The 23723-nt window shown below is 46.5% G+C and overlaps 1 protein-coding gene across 4 annotated transcripts in view; it reads right to left on the bottom strand.

Moving 5' to 3' along the window:
• CDKL1 (cyclin dependent kinase like 1) overlaps positions 1 to 23723 on the bottom strand; it is a 1210180-nt gene that overhangs the window by 876165 nt on the left and 310292 nt on the right. For all 4 annotated transcript variants that reach the window (XM_069638983.1, XM_069638981.1, XM_069638982.1 and 1 more), the window contains exon 3: positions 22035 to 22156. In XM_069638983.1, the coding sequence (XP_069495084.1) occupies positions 22035 to 22156 (122 nt within the window). The remainder of the gene's footprint in view (positions 1 to 22034; positions 22157 to 23723) is intronic.

Raw genomic sequence — 23723 nt, forward strand, 5'->3', positions numbered from 1 at the left:
ACTTCTCTATGGCCATCCAGTCAGAGGTCCGTTGGCCCTGATTAAGGAGAGATTGGAAGGTGCTCCTCCCCTCAAGCCAGTCAGAGTGACTGACTATGTGATAGGTCTCCGGAGGAGAATGTCACACATGATGGCAGAAGCTAGTGATAACCTGAAAGCTGGACAAGCTTTGGTCAAGCATTGGCATGATCAAAAGGCTAACATGGTTGAGTTCACTCAAGACCAGCTAGTTCTCGTTATGCTCCCAACAAGGCAGAGGGCCTTACAAGACAAATGGATGGGACCCTTCAAAGATGTGGGAAAACTTGGCGAGGTCAACTATCTGGTGGATCTGGGCAGACCCAGGGAAGCTCCTAGAGTCTTCCAGACCAATCGACTGAAAGCGTACGTCTCCAGACCTGAAGTAGGAGCCTTGCTTCTAGCTTCAGCAGCAGAGGAAGAAGAGAGCGAATCTCTCCCTGATCTCCTCAGAGGTGTACCTTTAGATGAGAAAATTGAAGGAGTCAATCTCTCTTCAGATCTGACACCTGAGCAACATGGGGAGTGCATATCCACGTTAAATCAGTTTGCCTCCCTGTTCTCACTTTCACCAGGCTTGACTCCTTGGGGACAGCATAAGATTCTCACTGGTGAATGTCTGACAGTCAAAAGCAGAGGATACAGAATGTCAGAAAATATAAGAACCCATATCAAAGGGGAGGTCAAGAAGATGCTTGATCTCGGGGTAATAGAGCCCTCTACTAGTCCATGGTCTAGCCCAGTTGTGTTAGTACCAAAGGCAGGATCCAAAGACGTGAGATTCTGTGTGGACTATAGAGCTCTTAATGCAGTCACTAAGACTGATGCCCACCCTTTGCCAAGGACAGATGAGTTGGTGGATAAACTTGGTGCAGCCAAGTACCTCAGCACATTTGACCTTAAGTCAGGCTATTGGCTAATAGCCTTGACAGACCATGTCAAGGAGAAAACTGCATTTTCAACCCCAGTTGGCTTGTACCAGTTTAAGGTCATGCCTTTTGGATTAAAAAATGCACCTGCTACATTCCAAAGGATGGTGAATCAAGTTCTAGCTGGGATGGAGGACTTCTGCATGGCATACTTGGATGACACTGCAGTCTTCAGCCACTCCTGGGAGGAACATGTGAACCACCTAGGGCATGTTTTGCAGGCTCTTGAGCAGGCCAAGTTGACAATCAAGGCAAGTAAATGCCAGATTGGTCAAAGTAAAGTGGTCTACCTTGGGCATTAGGTAGGAGGTGGAGAAATAAGGCCTTTGCTCAGCAAAATTGAAGCTGTGCAAAATTGGACAACACCTACTACTCAAACCCACGTGAGAGCCTTCCTAGGCCTCACTGGGTATTACAGGAATTTCATTGAGAACTATGGGACCGTAGCTTCTCCACTGAATGTAATCTCCTCTCCAAAATTCCCTAAAAAGCTCAAATGGAATGAGGAGTGTAGGGGAGGATTGGTCCAAAAGACCCCCCCTTGCCTACATCCCTTCCCCAGGTGAGGGCCATGGCTCATCGGGCGTCCCCTCATACCACCAGGGCCCAGGTGGTGGAGGGCTCACCTGCTAAAGACATTGCCCACACGTATTGAATTTAGCTAGGCCTCAGAAACCATCTTGTCTAATAAAGATGGTGTGAGCTCAGCGCACTGTAGCGCGGCCCCCACCCTCGGAGAGTTTCAATTATCCCTGTGGCCGCAGATCCCTGGCAGATCCGCTGCGAGCCCGTTCCCACGAACAAGACAGACATGAGCTAGTGTAAGATACTAACACTGTAACATTTCACCTTCCGCAGTGTATCACTGCTCCCAGCATGACCCGGCCAGCGAGGCCTGGGTGAAAAAGAGAACTGTAAAACGGTCCTCGGATAAAAGCAAAAGTTCCCAAATACCAATGCCAAAACTACCGGCAATATGCGCATTTTCCTCACAACACCTCTTCTATTAAAGAAACCTGTAAAATGTATAAATATGGTAGAATGCATGCTTACATGACATTAGCAATGAAGAACCCACACCACTGCAGTTGTGTGCTAACAATAAAATAGCGTTCCAGGGGACTATTCGTTATGTCTATCATTGAAAAGCTTACACCCCATGGTCCCGCGCCATAATCAGACTAATGCTGCTAGGGTGCAAGGAAAAGACAGATGTAACCACACAGAGGGCTCATGTGAAGGACGCGCGAGAATGCACCCTCCATGTGTGTATATTTAAATCCCTTATGTGCCACTACCGTCACGGATGGTGGCGAGTCATTTTCTTTGTGCTCCACCAACCTCACTACTACCTCACTTACTGTAAATGTATATGCATATAACTCAATGTTGTAGTTGTTAAAACGTGGTGTACAAATAACGTGCTCAGACTGGCTATATTTGAGAGACATTTAGCAAAGTCAAAATGTATGTCTTCGTATGATTCAAATGAGTATTGTATAGTATTTGAATGTTTATGATGTTTTCACCTAAAATTGGCAACACGCGAGGAAGATACCTTTATGAATATGCGCAAGGCCATTCCCCCTCCCTCCCTGCGAAGACTGCCAAACAAGAGAGCAGAGGCCCGCGCCACGCTGCTCCACCTCCCCCAACTAGGCTGGAGCCACTTCAAAGATTTGTAGTCCCCTCTGCAGCATCCAAGGCCATGGCCCGCCACCTGCATTATTTACAGCCCAGCAGTAAACCTCCGCCTGAATACACAAATCCAAAGGCGCCCCCTCTTAAACCCCACAACCCACTGGATCACCTTAGACTTATGGCCCCTGTACAATTAGGACACCCAATACTGTGGCAAAATACAGCAGCACATTCATAACGACTTCTAACAAGACAGAAAGACATGTACCGCCCGTCCCATGCCCTGAGACTTAGTCCCTCGACCTATGGTACCGGTCAACAGGACACTGGTAACCATGCACTGATGAATCACCATCAAACCCCTCTCAAGGTGCATTCCTCCTGTGTTGCATTAACCTGTAGAATAACCTATTGAAAGATTTACTAAAAAAGATAATATTGCAATAACTGAATGACTGCGGTGTGCATGGCCTAGGACAAATAAGTCAGGAAAAGACATTCATCTCTGACACTGGCCACAATGGCACAACAACACCGCCCGGATGAACTCAGCTGACCTGCCAGGCCCAGCCCAACCCACGAGGCTGACCAGTGACTTCCTCCAGCCAAGGCCAACCACATCGCAGCAGTGCCTATAGCTAGTCATCGTCACCCAATCCCATTGAACTTGTGCCCCTTATAGTATGTAGGTTCTGATGACGTGCTTTGTAAATATATACGCCTGTCTTTGCTATTGTCAGACAGAGCGCTCTCGGAGTTTGCAGAGTTCTTTGCATGCCCTATTCTGACTGATAAACTCCCATTTACGCTCACCCGCACTCTGTCTTGGCCTTATTCCCATTTTGGGAGAGTCCTTCATTGTCTCTCATTGCGGGGAGGATCGTGCTGGTTGGGGACGCTTGCCTTCAGTGGTGACCCCGAAAGCGTGATTATTATTATTTTTTCCCAACCTATCACTACCGTCCCCTTTTGGCACAAAAATCTCCGGTCGAAAAGGGATACGCACAGTGCGCCGGCTCCGGGAGGCTGCCCGCCAACGGCGACCGGTACGCTCAGAAGTGCGCACTCAACAGAGAGAGGGTACGGGATCCCGGTTGAAAAATCCCCTTTGAGTACCGCTCGCCGGAGCCGGGGCTGACTGTTGAGCGGACGGCAGCACTGCCTGGACGGACCCAGTTTCGGAGACTATCGGTTCAAGACGGGCACGTGAGTATTGAGTGCGAGCGATCATAAAGGGAGGAGAAGAGGGAATTTAGGATAGGAAACGAGGCGGGGTAAAAAAGGGGGCATGTAGGTCTACTAAGGACCATCTTAAACTTTCTTTACTTTTTCTTTGCATATGGCCATTAGGATTAAGAGGTGAATAAGAGATAAAAGTGACGGGAACCTAGCTCCGAGAGGGGGTGGAAGGCGGTGCCGCATAGTGCTATCTTGACTAGTACTGGGAATATATGAAGAAGTGGATAATAAGATAAAAGTGTCTGGCAAAGGGAGACACAGAGAATATATTAGTTACTGCTATTCTTTCTATTCTTTTTTTTAGGGTTGGGGGAAAAATAAAAGTGAGATTAATACAAAACCATAGAGATAAAGTAAGAGACAGAGAGTTCTACTGTAAGAGTGAGGATCAAACCTATACATATATATATATATATACATATATCTGAATAAGACGGACAGGGACAGCCGGCCAGGGAGGAAAGGGAGGGCAAATTGAACTGTGAATAGAGTGTTACAGAGAGGTGTGTGCACATCGTATGCGTCAGGAGATAATTTGGTGTGATGGGTGTGTAAAAATGGTCATAAATGTATAGCCATTGAGTGGTCATGGTAAGTGTGGCCAGACAAAGCTTTATAAAGACAAGAGTAATAAGGTCAAGTGAGTGTGTACCTTTTTGATTTCTGGGTTAACATTGTCGAGATTACTGATGGTTTGCTCTTGTACGTGCCCCCCAAAGAGAATAGAATAGATACTGTGTACAGCCATTCTTATGGTGTGCAGGCAGGGGAAGGAACACAAAGGCCCCCACTATTGAGTAAGACATAAAATACGAGGACTCACATGGTGATACGTTTACAGTGCGATATTGAGATACATAGAGACACATAAGTACCAGGAGGGCACAAAGTATGGGGGGAAAAACACCCTTATCACATATTTGTAAGAACTTACCGGGGTACGCGGAGCGGATTAAGAAATATCATGACCAATGGATCACAGAGTTGAAGGGAGAGGGGTTGCCCCAGATATGGCCCGAAGGAGGGTCATTTGACAAAAGTGTCCTAGATATGGTAGCCACATGCATTTGTTTGAAATACAAGGGGAATCAGTTGCATAATAGGAGAGAGATATTAGATCTCTGGAGGTTGTTTGAAGAGATACCGCCGCCTAAGGCACCAGAATTAAATCCTGACCTACCATCTACCACTGACAATCCACTAATGATACAAAAAGATGCTAAGGCATTGCCCGACGCAGAGCCACCAATAGAGGTAATACGTTTATACCCAATACTAAACAAGCCAGTGCCCGCAGAGGGGTACAGTGACCCCACTTATGTGCCTCCCCCGACAGCTACTACAACCCAAAGGCCAACGGCACCCCCGCCATACGAGAGTACTAGGGAGCGAGCCCAGGTGAGCACACCAAGGGTGGACATAGAAAAGCTAACAGACGATCTAGAATCAAGACTCTTGATAGCCAAAGATGAGCTCTCGAGGAAAAAACGCATATGTGAGCGAACAGCACTTAATGCAGCGAGATCAGAGCACACGTCTAGAGCGCCGAGCAAGGGTAGAACACTTGAAGAAGGGTGGAAAAAAGGCGAGATACTGTTCAGAATTCAAGAAGAACCAACACGAATAATTGAACTAGGGACAAGAGAGGGATGCACTGACAATGAAGAAAGGCCTATAGGGGACAGGGAGGAGCTACTATGTGATATAAGGGACGATTTGGAGGAAAGCGACAGGTTGAGCATGGCAATGGGAGGGGGAAGCGAAGGGTTGGATGGTGCATGTTCAATGAGAACACTGGATGATGAGTGGACGGGGCGATTAAGAAACAGGGTGGGGAAAATGGCATCATTGGGAACATCCGGAGTGAAGACGGGTACAGATGCCACAACGAAAGGGAAGTTGCAGCTCCCGCTAATACATAGGGGAGGAGGGAGGCCGAATTATATACCCTGGGCTCAGATGGATAAGGCCAACTTACTTAAGTTATTGCCCCCGTTATCGGGAGGGGCGAGCAAGTGGATATACGCCTTTGAAAAACACACTGCCGGGGTACCCCTAGCAATAGGGGATGTGAAGAGCTTGCTTGTATCAGCAGTAGGGGATCAGGCTGACAGAGTATGGGTCAAGGCTGGTTTCCCAGGAGTAACATTAGACTGTGACCGCCATGATGGGGCCTCCTTTAACACAGTACGTGCAAGGGTATGGGATGCCTTGCGGGAAACGTTTCCAGACACCCCAGACTTACAATCAGTAATGCAGTGTACAATGAATGACGGGGAAGATGCTATGGATTACATTTTTCGGGTCCAAGAGATGTGGAGAGCAGAAACGGGTACGCCCTGGTATCAATCTACATCTTTATTTTACTTCATTATAAAGAGGGGGTTGCCAAAGGAGGTGCAAAAGGCACTCGACAAGATAGCAGGTATTGAAGCGAAAGGATGGCCTGAGATTCAGAGCATAATAGTGCACCACTGTAAGCGAATAAAAGAAAGGGAGAAGGAGGTGGCGCAGAAAAGATTGGCAGATGAAGCGAAACTAGTGCAGACAAAGTTGGTGAAGGTCGCAGCAGCAGTAGCCGCGCTCCCACACAGCAGGGAGGGAGATGAGGAGGAGGAGGGGCTGGTAGCAATACAAGGAAGGATGGCAACTAATTGGGCGGGAGCAGGACAGCGGCAGTGGAACGAGCAGGAGCAAGACAGAGGTCCGCAGTGGCAAGAGTGGGCCCCTTGAGGGGGACGAGGTGGATACAGGGGCCGAAGAGGAGGTGGACCGGGGTACGGGGGAATGGGAGGAAATGGATGGCAGGGTCCCAGAGGAGCGCAAGGGAGTTGTTGGAACTGCGGGAGATGGGGACATTACTCTAGGGAGTGCAGAAGCAGACCCAACAACGGGTTTCAAGAGGCAGAACATTATGGCCATCCCCATCCGGGGAGCCCATATGGTCTCCCAATGGGACAACAACAAAGAAACCCAGGCCAGGGGTACAATGAGCAACAACAGGGGCATCAGTACAGAACACAGAACCACCCACAAAACAATGACACTATGCAATACACGCCAGGCAACCCTTTTGCGACAACAGCAAACGGAGCCCCCGCACCAGCCCCCTATAGTGGCGTGTCAGTGGTTTCAGGGAGCGTGTTCAACCAGGGGGGGCAATGAGACACCCCGCATAGGACAGCCCACAGAGAACACTTGCGTGTCCAGTTCTATCTACCACCTATGATGCAGCAGAGGAACCATTGGTAGGGGCGCAGATAGGAGACAAGCAGTTCATATTCATGGTGGATTCGGGAGCGGAGAAATCATGTATTAGGGAGGGCCGGTTCCCGTAATCTAACAGGAAGTTAGAGACGCAGGGGTTCTCTGGGGCTGTAATTGAAGTTCCTTACACAGAAGCATTGGATGTAACAGTGGGGGGCAAAACTGTAAAGACACCCTTACTGTATTATGAACACTCACCACTAAATTTACTAGGGAGGGATCTTCTTAGCAAACTCAACATGACGATATCCTTCACTGAGAGAGGTATAGTGTGTTCAACACCCGGAATATGCCCATTACGTGTAATGTTGGTAGTACAGGCTCACACAACCACACAAGAAATACGAGGTTTGCCAGTAAACGAGGAAATGTTTATTGAAGGACTAAAGACACTGGCCCTCATAATTCCTGAGCTAAGAAGAATGGATTGGAGGATTCCTGCGGAGTTCCTCTTTGCCCAATAGTGTGCCCTTACACAGCACTAGGATCAGTGGTATCATTAGATTTGCACGCTGTACAGGTATCTGCGAAAAGGATTTCTGTGATTGGAATAGATATAGAAGGATGTGAGTGGCGTACAGTACTGTGTACGAATGCCAATATTGCCCTAAGAGACTTAACTGATGAGGATCTCTACTCAGATTCAGAGGGGGATGGTGAAATAGTAATGGAAATAGCGATGGCCTGTGACATTTTGATTCACGCTAGGGAAATCCCCGTTCAGCTGATGGCAGTGGTGGGAGCACCACCGTCATTCTTCGATGATGACATGAGGCTCGTACCAAATAATTTGTGGACGACAGGCCCCCATGATGTAGGGTTGTTGCATGGAGTACAACCTGTGATAATAAAACTAAAACAAGGAGCAATTCTACCCTGAGTGAAACAGTATCCATTGTCCCGTGAAGCTGAAGAAGGGATAAAAGAGACAATAAATGCACTACTAGCACAAGGGGTAATAGTGCCTTCAAACTCCCCATGTAACACATGTATTTACCCAATCAAAAAAGCGAAGGGAGGGTCTTGGAGGATGATACAGGATTTACGCCCCCTAAATGATGTAATTCAGAAAGAGTTCCCTTTGGTCCCGAACCCTGCATCAATATTATGCAGCATCCCAAAAACGGCATCACATTTCACGGTGGTCGACTTGAAAAACTAATTTTTCTCCATCCCCCTGGCTGAAGAGAGCAGATACCTGACAGCATTTACACTAGGGGGAAAAAGATATGAACATTGCAGATTACCGCAAGGATACTGTGAGAGCCCGAGCATATTCAACCGCATATTACATGAAGACTTAGGAAACCTATCAGTTGAGAGTACAATCATTCAGTACGTAGACGATTTACTCGTCTGTGCACAGGACGAAGAAACATGCAGAAAGGATTCAATAACACTCCTGACCCTATTGGCCAATAAGGGGTACAAAGTAGATAAGGGAAAGCTACAGTACTGTCTGACAGAAGTTCTATACCTAGGACAACTAATATCAAAAGATGGAAAAAGAATAATACCCGACAGGGTAGAAGCAATAAGATCAGTAGGAGAACCCACAACAGTGAAAGACATGCAGAAATTCCTGGAAATGTGCAACTATTGCCGAGCATGGATATTAGATTATGCAGCATACACCAGACCCTTACTACAAGCGCTCAAGGAGGCACAACAGGAGAACAAACAAATAGAATGGTCAGAAGAAATGAGGGCCTCCTTTAAATCATTAAAAGAGTTGATTTCAAGCGCTCCAGTGCTCGCAAATCCTGATTATGGACGCGAGTTTTACCTGTTCTCACACTGCAAGGGAACACTCATGACAGCTGTACTGACACAGAAGACGTCCCTAGGACACAAACCTTTGGCTTACTATAGTGGCACTTTAGATGCTGTGATGCAAGGACATTTCGCGTGCGAGCAATCGCTCGATGCAGCCGCGTTCGCAATTGAGAAAAGTGCCACAATAGTAATGGGATGCCCTGTGACATTGTTTGTGGAACATTCATTATTTGCAATACTTGAGAGGTCAAAAAGCACACTGACAACACAGCGGGCAACCGCCTACGAGATAATATTGTCCAGCGCCAACATCCATGTGGTGCGATGCAAGACAGTGAATCCAGCAACATTCATTACAGAAGCGTGCACACTAGAGGACATGCAGGAACACGATTGTGCAACTTACACAGGAGAAAGAGGGGAGGACACAGTGGTGTGTGAGAATGCTCTGAGCGAGGGGGAAGTGTACTTCGTAGACGGGTCAGCATCAATTGACGTGGACACGGGAGAGAAACATTTGGGTATGGCAGTGGTGAGATTAGAAGACGGTGAGTATGAGACACTAGTGCAGTATCGCCTCCCATCACATTAATCCGCACAAGCAGCAGAACTGATTGCCCTCATAGAAGCACTACATGCAGCTAAAGGTTGTGCAGTAACAATATACACAGACTCAGCTTACATGACGACAACAGTACATGGGGGTCTAGCAAGATGGGGGCGGAGGGGGTTTCGACGAGCAGATGGAACTCCAGTGCAGCATGCAGAATTGCTGAAAGAGTTGATTGAGGCCCTACAAGATCCCACAGTGGTAGCAATAGTGAAGTGCCAAGCACATACATCCAACACAGATGTTGTGTCTTTGGGAAACGCGGCAGTGGACGCTGCCGCCAAGGAAGCTTCCTACTTTCAGAAATATGAAGCAGGTGAGTACATGCTGCAGTACAAGATAAACGAAGAGCTCCCAGAAGGGTACAATATGATGCCTATATCACAAATACAAGAATTACAGGAAGGAGCAAGTGCAGATGAAAAATTGATGTGGACGAAACGAGGGTGCAGCCAATCGGCGACAGACTTACTGTGGCGACAAAATAACTCAGGAAAAGTGGTAATGCCAGTAAAGTTATTGGAAATTGCGTTCCAACAACTACACTTCCCAGCACACAATCCGAAACAACACATTGCAGCAGAGATACAGGAGGAGTGGTTCGTGCCCTGTCTCCAGGAGCACCTATCTCGATTAACGCTGGAATGCACAACATGTCAGATATACAATTCAGGAATGACATTACGTACGCTCCGGGGAACAATTCCAAAACCAATTGGGCCATTCAGAGAGCTACATATCGACTACGCAGACATGGGAGAAAGGTGTAATGGGGCACGTTACATGATCGTGGTTGTATGCCCATTTTCAAGGTGGGTAGAAGCAGGCCCATGTGCACGACCTGATGCTAAAAGCGCTGCAAAGTTCCTAGTGAGGGAAGTGTTTCCGCGCTGGGGAATTTGTGACGTGATTCGCTCGGACAACTGCACTCACTTTGTAAACGAGCTCTTCAAGGAAGTAACTATATTGTTGGGAATAAAGCATAAATTATACTCGATTTATCATCCTCAAAGTAATAGCGTAGTGGAAAAGATGAACAGACTGTTAAAAGGGAGGTTATCAAAACTATGCTTTTCATTAAAAAAGAACTGGATTTACTGTTTGCCCCTTGCGCTATTTGAGCTGAGAAATCAGCCAAGCAAGGACCACCATTTGTCTCCGCACGAGATCGTGACTGGGAGACGAATGCACACAGCACACTCCCCACTGCGCGAACACTCAGAAGCGCTGCGATATTTGGAGACGAGTTCACAGACTATTTGAAGAAATTAACAAGGGCAGCGCGCGCAATATCAAAGCAGCTCTCTCCACCTTTCATGAGAGAGGAGGGAAACACAACAGGGTCTGTTACGGAGCCTGAACCACAGCTACAGCTGATGCCGGGTGAATTCATTTATGTCAGGAGTTTTGTGCGTCGGTGGAATGCACCACGGTTCTATGGCCCATACGAGGTAGTGTTTTGCACGCCCACAGCAGTAAAAGTAAAGGGCCTGAAGTATTGGGTACATTTGACAGATGTACGAAGGGGGCATATAATAATGTGCAGGAAGAGGTGGATGAGGAGGAGGAGGCACAGACAACAGCAAACAATGCAAACGAGCAGAATGTCTGAATATGAACTTGTGTGTGTGACAGTAATGCACCTGAATGAAAAAGTGGCTGACAAGTATACTTACATTTTTAGGATATTACAGAAAAAAAAAAAAACAACAAAAAAAATATTTTTCTCTTGTGAACTTATATGTAATTAATGATGTGATAAAATTATGAAGTGTTTACTCCCTTGTCTGTGCATCACCATCCCTACAACCCTACCAGCTTCCATTCCCTTTCAATATATACTGGCACTGGTAGTGCCAACAAAATGTTTACATTCATGCACTTAATGCACTTTTATATCTCAAACAGGAGCTACCATGGCATCTAACGGGCAGCCTGCAACGGATAGATTTATTAGATTTAGAGAGCTGTTAACTGAGAGATGCAGATATTCGTATGAGTGTGGATTATCTGTATGCATTACATTGTTTTTTACAATAATGTTTGGCCTGGTTACATATTGGTTTATAGCGTTCATCTCTATCGAGATGAACGAGGGGGAGGGATTAACAGCACTACTGTGATCAATGCAACCACCAGTGTAAATACTAAGGAAGGTGATTTTTTGGTATGGGACGGAACTAAACTTGTATGGGGTTATTATACCACACCATCCAATGCTGTCATCTCAAAAAATGAAGGGCTACGGGGTGAAATGCAAAATAACACAGTGTCTCCGCCAAAGATATCTAATTACAATGCTCGCAGTTTAAATGACCGGAACCCGTCCGCCATATCCTGGTTGTATAACACCCCCACCAGCCAGCCTGCCCCCATAGCAAAAAACACACTGACAGACAACGTAAAGGAAGAAAAGGAAAGGATGAGAGCAACACACGAAATATTATATGATTATTGGGCAAAGGGGGGCAGGAAGGAGAAAGGGGGGCCCATTTTGTCAATCGCCCATGAGGCTGGGAAGTACATGAGGAACAAAAATAACAGACGAAAAAGGGAAGCGGGGAGGAGGATGTATGATGAGTACTATGGGTTAGGACTAGATAAAATGGAAGACCCACGACACCCCCACCAGACGAATAAATGGTATGCGGACATGAGTGCAACAGCTAAACAAACAACAAATGAGAGCTGCTATGTCTGCTCCCTCATTCCCCATGCTTCAGGCACACCCAAGGTATTGTTACCCAAAGAATTGCCCATTGTAGATGCCCAATGTCTCCTTCATCTCACGTTGTGCAGGATTAAGAACACCTTCCAGGCACATGAAGTTACTTTTAGAATGCTGCAGAACGAGAAAACTTGCTACCCAAAGACGGTAGGAGTGGTATGTCTGGAAGAACCATTTTTTGTGAGACAAGGGACACTTTTTTCAGACAACAAGTGGAAGGACGAAGAAGTAATGTGTAAAGCTGAAGCGCTGAGGGGAGAGGCACCAGAGAAATTGCAATGGATAGAAGAAACGTGCACACCAGTATGGAAGGAACACATTTCAAAACTAACTTGGGTAACAGCCATTGAAAAACCCTTCAAGCTGCAGAACGAAATAGACTATGAACTATGTTTTAAAGGAGAGGGGAAAACCTCCATGGGGACAAACAAGAACTGCAACAAGACCCTTACCATCCCAGATCTGAGAAAAGGGACAGCGGCCCTGATGGACACCTATTGGGTATGCGGCAACCAGGCATACCTGCACCTCCCCCAATCATGGAGTGGCAGCTGCTCAATGGCCACTCTGCACTCAGCCCTAATGGTAATCCCAGAAAGCCACATTGATGGGAGCAAAAGGACACAAGAAAACACCCAACAGGGGGCGACCCAGCCGACTGCAGAGTCACAAATCTATGTCCTGTCTTCCGGAAACAAGGAAGAAGTGCTGTCCCGAAACAGACGAGCATCAAACTACATATCAAAGGCATCGTCAGAGTTGCTGGACCAGATCCCAGACAGATATCGATTATTCAGCTCGGCAGAAACATTCTTTGCCTCACTCATCCCAAGTATCCAGGCCCGAGCAAACGCAAAATGGCTCCAGATAACACGTTGGGAGCTGATCCAGCTGGCAAATGATACTGAAGAAGGGTTCAACGTAATAAAAGTGGAACTAAGAGCCTTACGGTTGATGACCATGCAAAACAGGTATGTCTTGGACCTGTTGACGGCGATGGATGGAGGTGTTTGCCGAAAAATCAGAAGTGCCTGCTGCACTTTCGTACCTTCTGAAGACGCAGACAACGGCTCCCTGTCCCATGTGATCGAAGCAGTACATAACCTGGGAGAAAGAATGAAAATGGAAGGCGGAGCAGAAGAAAGCACCTGGTTCGACAATATCTTCTCCTGGGTTCCATCATGGCTGGGAATGACTGTGAAATTTTTGATGCCGGCTGTGGTGTGCCACCTCTTTATTTTTTGCCTGTGCCAGGTGGGTCTTCGATGTTGTGCTAACGCAGTACCTAATGGTGCAATGATGATGGTGACAATGAGCAACACCCTTGGTACAATACAAACTATGCAGGAAGTGCAGGTACAAACAGGAACTGATGACACACCCAGGTATCAGCTAGTGCCCAGGTATCATGACAAGGATATCATAGACAAATTGTGGCATACCACCATCAGAGAGCCCCGTATACTAGAACGGTACCAGGAGGTGTGGGTAGACTTGGAAGGAGAGAGCGGATGTATATACCTGACCTGTACCCTAGATGAATATGCCAGGAGGGGTGAGAGCTTAAGGGTGGTGTGCAGAGCGTGGATGCCCATAAAAGCACACCAGCATGGGATGACGCAATCATTGACGAAGAGGAGTGTAGGAGATTGGAAGATTTAAAGAATTTGTTACTTAAGTAACGAAAGGGGGGAAATGTAGGGGAGGATTGATCCAAAAGACCCTCCTTGCCTACATCCCTTCCCCAGGTGAGGGCCATGGCTCATCGGGCGTCCCCTCATACCACCAGGGCCCAGGTGGTGGAGGGCTCACCTGCTAAAGACATTGCCCACACGTATTGAATTTAGCTAGGCCTCAGAAACCATCTTGTCTAATAAAGATGGTGTGAGCTCAGCGCACTGTAGCACGGCCCCCACCCTCGGAGAGTTTTAATTATCCCTGTGGCCGCAGCTCCCTGCCAGATCCGCTGCGAGCCCGTTCCCACGAACAAGACGGACATGAGCTAGTGTAAGATACTAACACTGTAACATTTCACCTTCCGCAGTGTATCACTGCTCCCAGCATGACCCGGCCAGCGAGGCCTGGGTGAAAAAGAGAACTGTAAAACGGTCCTCGGATAAAAGCAAAAGTTCCCAAATACCAATGCCAAAACTACCGGCAATATGCACATTTTCCTCACAACACCTCTTCTATTAAAGAAACCTGTAAAATGTATAAATATGGTAGAATGCATGCTTACATGACATTAGCAATGAAGAACCCACACCACTGCAGTTGTGTGCTAACAATAAAAAAGCGTTCCAGGGGACTATTCGTTATGTGTATCATTGAAAAGCTTACACCCCATGGTCCCGCGCCATAATCGGACTAATGCTGCTAGGGTGCAAGGAAAAGACAGATGTAACCACACAGAGGGCTCATGTGAAGGACGCGTGAGAATGCACCCTCCATGTGTGTATATTTAAATCCCTTATGTGCCACTACCGTCACGGATGGTGGCGAGTCATTTTCTTTGTGCTCCACCAACCTCACTACTACCTCACTTACTGTAAATGTATATGCATATAACTCAATGTTGTAGTTGTTAAAACGTAGTGTACAAATAACGTGCTCAGACTGGCTATATTTCAGAGACATTTAGCAAAGTAAAATGTATGTCTTCGTATGATTCAAATGAGTATTGTATAGTATTTGAATGTTTATGATGTTTTCACCTAAAATTGGCAACACGCGAGGAAGATACCTTTATGAATATGCGCAAGGCCATTTCCCCTCCCTCCCTGCGAAGACTGCCAAACAAGAGAGCAGAGGCCCGAGCCGCGCTGCTCCACCTCCCCCAACTAGGCTGGTGCCGCTTCAAAGATTTGTAGTCCCCTCTGCAGCATCCAAGGTCATGGCCCGCGACCTGCATTATTTACAGCCCAGCAGTAAACCTCCGCCTGAATACACAAATCCAAAGGCGCCCCCTCTTAAAGCCCACAACCCACTGGATCACCTTAGACTTATGGCCCCTGTACAATTAGGACACCCAATACTGTGGCAACATACAGCAGCACATTCATAACGACTTCTAACAAGACAGAAAGACATGTACCGCCCGTCCCTTGCCCTGAGACTTAGCCCCTCGACCTATGGTACCGGTCAACAGGACACTGGTAACCATGCACTGATGAATCACCATCAAACCCCTCTCAAGGTGCATTCCTCCTGTGTTGCATTAACCTGTAGAATAACCTATTGAAAGATTTACTAAAAAAGATAATATTGCAATAACTGAATGACTGCGGTGTGCATGGCCTAGGGCAAATAAGTCAGGAAAAGACATCAATCTCTGACACTGGCCACAATGGCACAACACCACCGCCCGGATTAACTCAGCTGACCTGCCAGGCCCAGCCCAACCCACGAGGCTGACCAGTGACGTCCTCCAGCCAAGGCCAACCACATCGCAGCAGTGCCTATAGCTAGTCATCGCCACCCAATCCCATTGAACTTGTGCCCCTTATAGTATGTAGGTTCTGATGACGTGTTTTGTAAATATATATGCCTGTCTTTGCTATTGTCAGACAGAGTGCTCTCGGAGTTTGCAGAGTTCTTTGCATGCCCTATTCTGACTGATAAACTCCCATTTACGCTCACCCGCACTCTGTCTTGGCCTTATTCCCATTTTGGGAGAGTCCTTCATTGTCTCTCATTGCGGGGAGGATCGTGCTGGTTGGGGACGCTTGCCTTCAGGAGTGCAATCAGGCCTTTGAAAAACTGAAGAAAGCTCTTTGCCAAGCTTCAGTACTGAGAGCTCCTGACTACCACCAAACTTTCATTTTACAAACTGATGCTTCCAATGTAGGTATAGGTGCAGTTCTAAGCCAACTGGATGAGAAGGGTAGGGAGCACCCCATTTGCTTCATCAGCCGTAAGCTGAAGGATCCTGAGACAAGGTGGGCAACAATCGAAAGAGAATGCTTTGCTATTGTGTGGGCACTGAAGAAGTTTAGGCCATACTTGTATGGTTCTACTTTTGTCATTCAGACTGACCACCAACCCTTGAGATGGTTAATGCAAATGAAGGGAGAAAATCCAAAACTATTGAGATGGTCAATCTGCCTGCAAGGGTTTGATTTCACCATTGAGCACAGGTCAGGGTGTCACCATTAAAATGCTGATGGACTCTCTAGGATGTATGTCATCGACTAGAGGTATGAGGTTCATCCAGGAGTGGATTAGATCCTCCTGTCCCTTAGTCTGGGGGGGAGGGTGAGTGTTAGGGAGAATACTCTGTTTAGGCTGAATTTCCTAACCTAGTGAGTCCCCCAGCAGCTTTGCTGGATTTTTGGGGTTTACTTTTTTCTCCTGCCAAGAGTGAGACTCTTTTACCCTCACTCTTGGACATGATTTGAGTGTGTTCCTTTGACTCTAGATGTGTTTAATGGGCTATGGGGTCTTTTACTCCATAGGGCTTCATGTGTTTTTGTGATGTGTGTTACACAGCACCCTCAGTGCAGTAACACAGGGATGTCATAGTGACCCCCCAGTATAGACTCCATACCCTGGGACTGACTACTGTCTCCCAGGGCATGTAAAGTCACCATTGACTTTACAAGTCTTAAATTCTGAACTGAACCAGTACAAACCATCATATCGTGGACGTACTGGCCGGGGCAATTCGATTGCCCCGGGGTCTGTTAGTCGAGGGGGCACGTCTCTGTCCCCCCTGATCGAGTTTTGGCTGGTGGCAGTGGATACTACTTTTATATTGAACCGCAAATATTTCTCTATGGGATTTTCCCATTGTTCGAGGCTACTATCTTTATTTATTTAATTACGATAGCCTCGAACATACCGCCGGTTTATTTATTATTAATTCTCCGGTTGGTATTTTTTGCCAAAACTCGGTTCTAAAATGGCATTTGTGTTCTCTTCTGTGACTCCAACCCAAATCGAGCCCTTTGTTCCACTTTTTGCCGGGCTTCTCCACAGAAGCCCTCCAAAGTGGTGCCACTCTGTCTGGGGTACTTAGGAGGGGTGGAGGGGGATTTAGGCACCCTGGACTGAGTTGCCTAGGCAACTCAAGTCGCACTCCGTCCTGATTGGCAAGTGGTGAGCCGGCCGGCTCACCACTTAGCATGTTTGAGTGACAGCTAGGCTGAGTGAATGGGGGTTTTCTGCATAAAAGCAGGGCTTTGGGGACTGGAACTTCAGAGGTCGCCACAGGACCTAAGAATCCGACGAGGGAGAAGCTGTGCCGACCTGCCACGACGACACCACCGGTGGAGCCCTGCTTGACCGTCTCACCACTTTTCCCAACGACAGAGGAGATCTCCTGCCGGAGAGTCTTCTTCCTTAGACTGGTGGGGATAACCAGTTTCACCATCTTTTCGACTTCCCGACGCATCTCGTGGCCGCCTTGCCTGTGCCAAGCACCCCGGCAACCGGAATACCACGTTTTACCACAACCGCGAAATAAAGGGTAGTACCTTTAACCGGAAAACTCTGCGGCTGGTTTCTTCCCTGGCAGTGCAACGACCTTCATCTTTCCTCCAAGTCGAGATCTTCTCTTCCTCTGGACGATGCCGAGGCTTGCACCCGCTGCCAGGAAAAACTGCCACCGCTGGAGGATCCTTCCCACTTAAGGTACCGTGTTCCGCCTGGCTTCCCTTGCCACCGACTGTACGGGGTAGATTTAGCCCCCGGCTTTCGAACCTGGGTTAGCCTGGGACACCCTGGCTAAACTTTTCGGAGCCTCTCTAAACTCTTTTCGAACTCTCTGCAAGACTTTCAAAGCCTAGTGTAACTGTGTGATCTTGGGCGCATTTGTGCTCTGCTCTCTCTAAGAGTGGGCCCAGCCTATGGACTTTGGCTCACCACTGACTTTTGCTCTTCTGCCTTGCTAAATGTTTTCCTAAATCTTAGAGTGGTGTATCTTCACATATTCTGCCTTTTTTCCTCCCTTTTTCATGAACTTATTGGAGTGCCATCTATAGTTAAGCACTCACCTCTGTCTGGAATTAAGTGGTGTTAACTAAGAATTGTCTGATAAGGAATAAGGGTTGTATATATCATAATATTAACTGTGTTTAGAGTATTTTACAAATAAGAGTGCTGGAGTGTTTCAAACAGTGTGTTTAAATAAATAATTATATACTTTGATACCAACGCTCTGGTCAATGTTTGCTTTTGCTATTGTATCTGAGTGCCTATTGTGTATACTTTGCATACTGCCTAACTCTTCTTGAGGGAAGTCTGACTGCTCAGCCACAGCTACCAGGTAAGTCTGGGTGGTACAGACTGCTACCAAGTGGGTTTACTGCTAACACCTGTAGTCCTAAATCTTTTGCAGTGTTCCCAAAGGGAATTGCACAGGTTTCTGCCTAACAATCATCTAATTTCAAGATCTGGCAATGTTTTTTAAAATGCTTATAAATTGTTTGGTTATCTAGAACTAAGTTATCATTCTAGTCTTTGTTTCTTTTTCAACTCTTTCCTATCCTAGATAACTATCTCTAAATGCTATGTTTTTTAGGGCAACAATAGAGAAATAAGATTGACTGTAAACAAATTGTACATGTGATATAGGAAAGTGGGACTAAACAATATGTACATGTGGTATAATATTTAATGTGTATGTCTATTGATAATTTCTAACCACCTAGAGAAAGCCCAGGTGGGCGAAACATTGGCACGTGCTGTCCAATGAGTTATTGTAGGATTTTCCAGCTATGTCAATTGAATTATGTATTGGATGTTTCAGTTATGCTAATTGATTTTGGGATATTTTACTGATATTAATTGATTTACCATATATTGTGAACCACAGCGCACTAGTGTCTGGAAATGTTCTGTTGTATTGTTGTTTACATGGGTTGTTTGTAGTGTTTCAACCACCAGACTGTTGTTGCTGCAGTGGATGCTCTATGAAATAGATTTTCATGTACTAACAATTTCAAGTTAGAGGTGCGCAGTGTCCTGTTTGAATAACACTTCATAACCAGAGTACCTTTGGCTAAATGACTGTCTTCTGACTCTGCTTGCTTGCCACTACTATCAATTTTCTTACTCTGGATGGGGTGAAGGCATCATGAAGTACGGCACAGACAACCGACTTCAAGTTCAAACAAAATAATATTTATTAACTTAATTGTCAGGATGGTTGAAGGCCCAACTTGCCCTACGCTAAGGTGGGGTTTCCCAACAAGAACAAAACTAAGGAAAGTCTGAGTCAAAGGCCTTCATTACAACTTTGCCGGTCCGGAAACAACGGTGCCGGTAACCTTACCGACACCATTGTTTCCTGACCGGCAAAGTAATGTCCTGGTATTTCTGGGAAGTCAGGAAGCAGTAAATCATCATGAGTCCAGAGGCAGCCTGCCTGTTTTACCGGCACGTCTACCGCTGCTCTCGTAATGAGGCCCAAAGAGTTCAATTTATAAGTCTGCATGTGTCCAAAACCTATCCTTGCCCTCAAAGCTACAATGAACCAATGTGTAGGGATGACAAAGTCAAAAGAAACAGTGTTTCAATTCAAAGTTCTGAGCTGCTTCCAGCTCACAGCTTCCATTCAGCTCCCCTTCCTAAGCATAAGAAAGTTCCATGAAAAAGGCTCAAAGATCACCTTTCTCCTGTTCAAAGTGATGTAGTTCAGCACCAATCCTTGGGGTTCCCTTCCCTAAGGTTTAAGTACCACAATCCAAAACAAAAGGGTCTTGAGACTTCGGACACAAGACAACAAGTGTAGTTCTGTAGGTCTCAGGGTACCCTTCTCCAATACAGTCTTTTAACAAAAACCAACTTGACCCTTCTCCGGCTAGCCTTGCCAGCTCCTTTGCAGTGATTTTGGTGGGCTTGTCTCAGTGCTCTTAGCTTTCACCATCCAGGGCTCGCTGGTCTAGGCGCAGTTGTCAGATCACGCGGTCCACCCATTACAGGTCACGCAACCAGTGCTCCTGGGCTCCTCGGCACATACCCACAGATTACTTGGTGCTGGTTCCTGAGCACCAAGTCACTGCCACTTGTTCACTTTTATTAGGCTTGTGGCTTAGGGGTATTCCTGTTTTCCTCTTGTTTCTTCGTAGTTGCCTCATGACTCTGCCACCATGCTTCACAAACCCCTTTCCAACCTGTAGGCTTGCCACACTACATTCACTCTTTAAAGTTCATTGTTTGGCTTTCTTCAGCCTTCACTTTGTTATTTAAAGTCCACTTTTAACTCAGAGTTCAATGCTCACGTAGGTGGTTTAATTAAGTTCAGGATTCAATGTATGCCTTTTTCTTTTAATGTTAAATGGCCCATTAATTCGACCTTCAATGTGCACTTTTATTATCTCAATGTAAAGTGCACTATTCAGTTCAATGTTTAATAAGCATTGGCTTTTAAATGTTAACTTTTCATTTAGTTCGGTATTCAATTTGCAATATTTCATTCATTCGTATGGACTGTCACTCACTTGTGGTCCTTTGGGAACTCCCTGGTGCTGAAATGCCTCTGTGATACTTGCTTGCCTTCTCGGCTTTCATACAGTGGTTCCCGCTACTTCCTTTCACCTCCTGAGGTTGGGGACCAGCCACCGTAGCAAGCTCTGCTCGCTCGCTGTGAGCTGCCTGCTTCACATCGGCACTTATGCTGCTGGATTTCGGAGGCGAACAGCGTCCTCTGCATTCCGGGCTCCTTGGCAGCTCCTGCTGCGCATGAAACTGTTCAGAGCCTGGCAGGCTAGTGGGGGTTACGAGGCACACTAACAACACGTCCCACACATCCTCTGGTACTTCTGCCGGTACGTCCTCTGGTACTTCTGCCGGTACTTCTGCCGGCATGAAACTGTTCAGAGCCTGGCAGGCTAGTGGGGGTTACGAGGCACACTAACAACACGTCCCACACGTCCTCTGGTACTTCTGCCGGCATCCCAGACCCTTCTCTAGGACCACCACGACTGCCTCCTCTCAACGGTCTCCTGATGCTTCACCAGTTTCTTAACCATTCGCTCTACCCGTCACTCTCTCCCCTGCTGGCTCGGTCTCCCTTTATAGACCTGCAGCCTGTCAAGGGGCTGCAGGTGTGGAACTCTGATAAGTTCTACCTGACCACAATTACAAGGACATGCCTGACCCTCACAGTTCCTTGCATGCATCTTCTTCGTCCCTGTACCAAATTGGTGTAATGGGGTAATCTTCATTCCTCTAAGTACTGTCAACTGTTATATAGGAAGAGTTGAGGGGAACTGGCTTATAATAGCCCATAAAAGTCGGGGAAAGATTGGGGTGGTTGTCAGTAGGGAAAGGAGATACCATGTCTCGCCCAAGGGCATCCCACTCCCAGTCCCCAAGGACCCTCCACCCAGCTAATCCTCCCTCGCTTGTCGTCCCCCCTAGGGGTCCGGATCCAAAAGTGATGGCCTTTCCCTGGCCCCCTGCTCAGAGGATCCATGGGAATAGGAGTGAAAATACACTCAGGTTTCTCACAATAGGAAGAGGGGAGTCTCCTGCATCGCCGTGACTTTCCTAGGACAACTGAACATCTTGCATGTCAGTAAAGACCATGAGTATATATTTAGACTCTGGATGGGTTAAACGTGTGGTCATTAGAAACGCAAGTTGCATTTATCAGTTGCCTAGCTACTGGATCATTACATGGTATGTGCCCCTCTCAAACACTTTAACATATGACTTTCTGCAAGAATACATAACAAAAAAGTATATGACCCATAATTCAAGCGTGACTGATCCCTAGAGACGTAGTAGCCCTTTCCTTGTCAAAGCTGTTAAGAGAACGGCTGAGTTAAGATGTAGAGTGCACAGTTGCATTGTTTATGGTTTTTGCCTTCTGGTGACTCACCCTCGCTGGTATCGGTCCAATTCATTAAGAACGGTATGATCACAGTATTCAAAAACTAAATGAAGTTTTCGTTTTCTTCGGAAGACCTCGAGAAGATTGACCAAGTTGGGATGCTTTAGTTGCTGAAAAATAGAAAGATGGATCTCAAATTATTTGTGTGAAAGTTAGTCTACAATCAAAGTAACTGTACAGCAAATCCAGCTGAATGATATCCACATTGATTGTGTTTACTAATATTTGGTCACAAGACATTTTAGTTCACACTTACAATGATAATTGAAAGCAAAGGAATGGCACTTTGTTCAATGAGGTTGTGGGCTGCTCGCATTAACTTTAGCATTTCATAAATAGGGAATGTGTGTGAAGACCCTGGCGATAATTACAGCGCATGGACAGAAAGATGTAATTGTACTTATCAGCAAGGCTACAGGTACCAGCTTGGTTAGTATATTCAATTAACATTGATTTGGGACTTGCATTGTTAACATTGAGGCAGAAAACATAGCTAAGACAAGAACACGACAGTTAGACTAAACTGAACTAGCACTAGAAGTGTTGAGTATCTCGGTCTAGAGAATTTAAAAGGATTCAACCAAGAATGTGCTAATTTACTACCAGTTTTGCAATGCAGTACAAAATGAAGCCACTGCAATGCACAAATATCAGATCTTGCAGCAGCAAATATCAAATTATCAGTAATGAAAAAGTAAAATTAATAATGTGCTGGAAGTCTGTATTTGTTCACAATGTTTACACAATATGATAAAAAGGAAACCATATACTGGAGCCATAATTAATAGTCTACGGTGTTTCGTAATTATTTTAATACTGGGATTTCAAAGGTGTGACAGGATACCTGAGAGGGAAGCACAAAAAGGCTTCAGACAAAGCTGGGTAGTGGTACAAGGGATACATTTCTTTAAACAACAAAAGCCATAAAAATAGAATATGGGCCTCATTACAAGTATGCCGGTCCGGAAATAGCAGTGCCGGTCGCTCCATACCGGCACTTTTTCCAGACTGGCATACTCTGAATTACGATGCCGCTAACACTGTCACTGCAAGTGACCTACTATATCCGGCAACACTGTGAACGGAATCTGCGGCAAAATGCGTTGGCCATGCCTGAGACACTGGCATGGTGTTAGTATGTGCATATTCCGAGCACCACGTACACGGAAACACTGGCATGAACGTGCCGGTAGCACTGTGATTTCTGCGCTGGAAACACTGGCAGCGCGGACCAGGTGTTAACTAGAGTCAGGTGTGCAGAAAAAGACCACAGGTGGCACAAAAAAGACAAGGTGGCCACCATGAGCACTGCAACAGCAAAAAAGGACCACTCCCACACCCCAAACCCCTTCCAACACTAACATGCTTGCAGCAGCAGTAGCAGTAATGGGACTGGGGGCCCTGCATGCAGGGATACAACTTGAAGAGGCAGGGAGGCAGAGAATGCAGCAGAGGCGCTGGAGGAGAAGGGGGCCATCAAAACAACAATGGGCAGTAGGTTGCATTCGCAGGCAGCCACCCATACCACGCAAAAGGGCCACACCCTTCAACCTGAGCCAAACTCAGATCCACCCCCTGTACCGGTTAGACAGGGACTCCATCGCATACATAGTCGACCTCATCCATGATGACCTTGTCAGCCTCATACAGATCCGCACAGCCGTCCCCCTTTGCTCA

Source organism: Ambystoma mexicanum, chromosome 14 (genome assembly GCF_040938575.1).
Source record: "Ambystoma mexicanum isolate Mex_15411 chromosome 14, UKY_AmexF1_1, whole genome shotgun sequence".
In the NCBI taxonomy this organism is placed as follows: domain Eukaryota; kingdom Metazoa; phylum Chordata; class Amphibia; order Caudata; family Ambystomatidae; genus Ambystoma; species Ambystoma mexicanum.